The sequence below is a fragment of the Neovison vison genome, chromosome 1 (assembly GCF_020171115.1).
Source record: "Neovison vison isolate M4711 chromosome 1, ASM_NN_V1, whole genome shotgun sequence".
Lineage (NCBI taxonomy): Eukaryota > Metazoa > Chordata > Mammalia > Carnivora > Mustelidae > Neogale > Neogale vison.
The window spans coordinates 213325803-213329177 of NC_058091.1; the positions used below are offsets into that span (position 1 = coordinate 213325803).

Consider the following 3375-nt stretch of genomic DNA (forward strand, 5'->3'; position numbering starts at 1 on the left):
ATTGTTGCTACTGTCAACCCATATTAAATACAGGTACAAATCTATACTTAATCTCTAACATTTTCCACTGAATCCTGGAGGGTTCTTATATCCCTCCTAGAGTGAATGCCTCATTTAAAAAAAATATTTTACTTGTTTATTTATTTTAGAGAGAGACAGCAAGTGTGAGAGATGGGGGAGGAGCAGAAGAGGAAGGAGATGGAGAGAAATCTCAAGCGGACTCGCAGTGATCCCCACTTGGGGTTCGACATCATGACCTGAGATCATGAGATCTGAGATCTGAGATCTGAGATCCTGAGGTTAAATTATGATTAGTTAAACTAGTGCAAATTAGTACAATGCTTTCTGGAAAGTATTTTGGCCATAGATAGATAGATAGATAGTTATGTAAGTATAGATATCTTTGTAAATATACCCACATGAGCACACTGTTTATTTCTACAAAGTACTACTAAGTAGAGGGATGATTAGATCAAATGGCATGAACATTTTTGAAGCTGTTGATAAAAACTAGTTAACTAATCATAAGTTTAACCAATTTAACTCACCCCTCAATCATCTGAGATCATGACCTGAGTCAAAAAGAAGGATCAGGGGCACCGGGGTGGCTCAGTGGGTTAAAACCTCTGCCATCGGCTCAGGTCATGATCCCAGAGTCCTGGGATCAGCCTCGTGCTGGGCTCTCGGCTCAGTAGGGAGTCTGCTTCCTCCTCTCTCTCTCTGCCTGCCTCTCAGCCTACTTGTGATCTCTATCTGTCAAATAAATAAATAAAATCTTTCAAAAAAAAAAAAAAAAGAAGGATCAGATGTTTAACTGTCTAAGCCACGCAAGTGCCCCCCTGAGGGAATGCTCCATTTTGGAAATAATTATCATAAAGCTAAATGTTTAAAATTTGGGTTCTGAAGTCAGACCATGTTCCATATCTTGAATCTCACACTGACTGAGTCACAGTTTTTCATCTGTAAAGTGAAGATAACAGTATCATGTCCTTCATAGGGTTATTGTAAGGATTAAATAAGATAATGCTTATGGAGTACTTAGCATATTAAGTGCTTGGTTAATGTAAGTAATATTATTACTTCAATTTTTAAAAAATATTAATTTGCTTATTTTATTTTTTTTAAGATTTTATTTATTTATTTGACAGAGAGAGAGAGACACAGTGAGAGAGGGAACACCAGCAGTGGGAGTGGGAGAGGGAAAAGCAGGCTTCCTGCTGAGCAGAGAGCCCAAAGCTGGGCTCGATCCCAAGACCCCGGGATCATGACCCGAGATGAAGGCAGCTGCTTAACAACTGAGCCACCCAGGCACCCCTAATTTGTTTATTTTAGAGAGAGAGAGATCATACACAGGTAAGCAGAGGGAGGAGCAGAGGGAAAGGAAGGGAGAGAGAATCTCAAGTAGACTTCCCACTGAACGCAGAACCCCACACAGGGCTCAGTGTCACAACTAGGAAGTCATGGCCAGAGCTGAAGTCAAGAGTTGGATGCTTAATCAACTGAGCCACCCAGGCATCCACCTACTACTTCAGTTTTTCTGCAAAGATTATTTATTTTGATATTCAGAAAAGGAAAACAAAACCCTTAAAAAGAATAAGGCTTGATTCTAAATTCCATAAAGGTGAAGGCTATGGCCTGTGTTTCTTTCTTTTCTCTATCACCACCTGCCTAGTTTAATGCCTGGCCTTCGGTTGTTTGCCAGATAGGTACTTTAACCAACTAAGCAATAGAGCCACCTCTACGGATGTGTTTAAAATGTATTTGTTGGATGCCTGTGGGATGCCTGGGTGGCTCAGTCAGTTAAGTATCTACCTTCAGCTTAGGTCATGATCCCAGGGTCCTGGGATGGAGTCCTGAATGGGGCTCTTTGCTCAGCGGGGAGCCTGCTTCTCCCCCTGCCTGCCACTCCCCCTGCTTGTGTGTGTTTTCGCTCTTACAAATAAATAAGTAAAATCTTTTAAAAAATTTATTTGTTGGATGACTGAAGAAAGAGACTGCATATCTTAGTAATAAAGAGTTCCTCCACTTTTTATACTGGTGATTACGGGAGGCGGCATGGAGTGTGGCTCTGAATAAAAGCACAAAATGTATTGTTTACTCCCAGTGATATTGAATTCTGTTGCATGTATTTAAGTGGTTTGCCTTTACCATATAAATTCCTGTAGCATTCTCCCTTACCTAAAGTTCTCAAACCTTCCATACTTTTGTCCTGGGAATCCACCATCTGAAGGTCACTCAGGGAATCTGTATATGTAGCTGCATGAAGATTGGAAGTCCTAATTCTTAATTTATCTTAAAATCAAAGCAGAATCATAATAAAATGTAAATTATACCTGGAAACATATTTATCCTTCTTTTCTATTTCCAATTCAAGTCATATGTTCAACTCCTGCATGTACAAGTGTTCTGCATAGAAAACTTCTGTCCCTTGACCACAACCCAACCTGTTATATGTCATAGAAATCTATCCTACTGATCGAAGGGAAATTTTCTTTCTTTCTTTTTTTTTTTTTTAAGTTGGTTTATTTTTTAACTCTCCAGTCAATGAAAGGGAAACTTTATTGAGGACCCAGGACCTTGGGGCTCAGGCAGGAGGCCGCCCTGCGGGCAAAGGTAGAGCCGGTAGAGGGGCCTTATTTGACCTTCTTTTTGGGGCGCAGGTTGTTGGTGCGGCTGCACTTCTTGCAGCAGTTGACAGCGCGGGGGTGCAGGTGAGCACATTTGCGGCAGATCTTCTTGTCGCAGTTGTATTTCTGGGCCAGCTGGTGGAGAGAGGGTTCCATGATGCCACCCCAGAGGCGAAGCTCCAGGTGCAGGGCGGACTCTTTCTGGATATTGTAATCTGACAGAGCGTGGCCATCTTCCAGCTGTTTGCCCACAAAAATCAGACACTGCTGATCAGGGGGGATGCCCTCCTTGTCTTTGATTTTGGCTTTGACATTCTCAGTGGTGTCACTGGGCTCAACCTCAAGGGTGATGGTCTTGCCCGTCAGGGTCTTCATGAAGATCTGCATCTCTGCGTCTGTTAGTGCGAATCTGCAAGGCCACCGCCACCAAACTGCTAGGCCACATCATTGAAGAGAAAGAGGGCAGACTTTAAATATTTTTATTTATTTATTTGACAAAGAGAAAAATCACAAGTAGGCAGAGAGGTAGGCAGAGAGAGAGGGGCAAGCAGGCTCCCCACTGAGCAGAGAGCCTGATGGAGGTCTCATTCCCAGGCCCCTGAGATCATGACCTGAGTCAAAGGTAGAGGCTTAACCCACTGAGCCATCCAGGCACCCCTCAAAGGGAAATTTTCTATGTGGCTCCTTGCACAAATAACTCTCAGGAAAAAATAGAAATAGAAAAAATAGCTTGGCCTGCACGTCCTGC

The 3375-nt window shown here is 42.5% G+C and overlaps 1 protein-coding gene across 2 annotated transcripts; it reads right to left on the reverse strand.

The window, feature by feature from the left end:
• Positions 1-2633: 2633 nt before the first annotated feature.
• LOC122901119 (ubiquitin-like) lies at positions 2634-3017 on the reverse strand. 2 transcript variants are annotated; one of them, XM_044240520.1, is made up of 2 exons: positions 2912-3014; positions 2634-2824 (listed from the first exon to the last, which is right to left on the reverse strand). In XM_044240520.1, exons 1-2 carry the CDS (start codon positions 3012-3014, stop codon positions 2634-2636), a joined length of 294 nt encoding a protein of 97 aa, XP_044096455.1. The 2 variants fall into 2 exon arrangements, with proteins under 2 accessions (XP_044096455.1, XP_044096466.1); XM_044240531.1 differs by having other exon boundaries at positions 2634-3017.
• Positions 3018-3375: the final 358 nt, after the last annotated feature.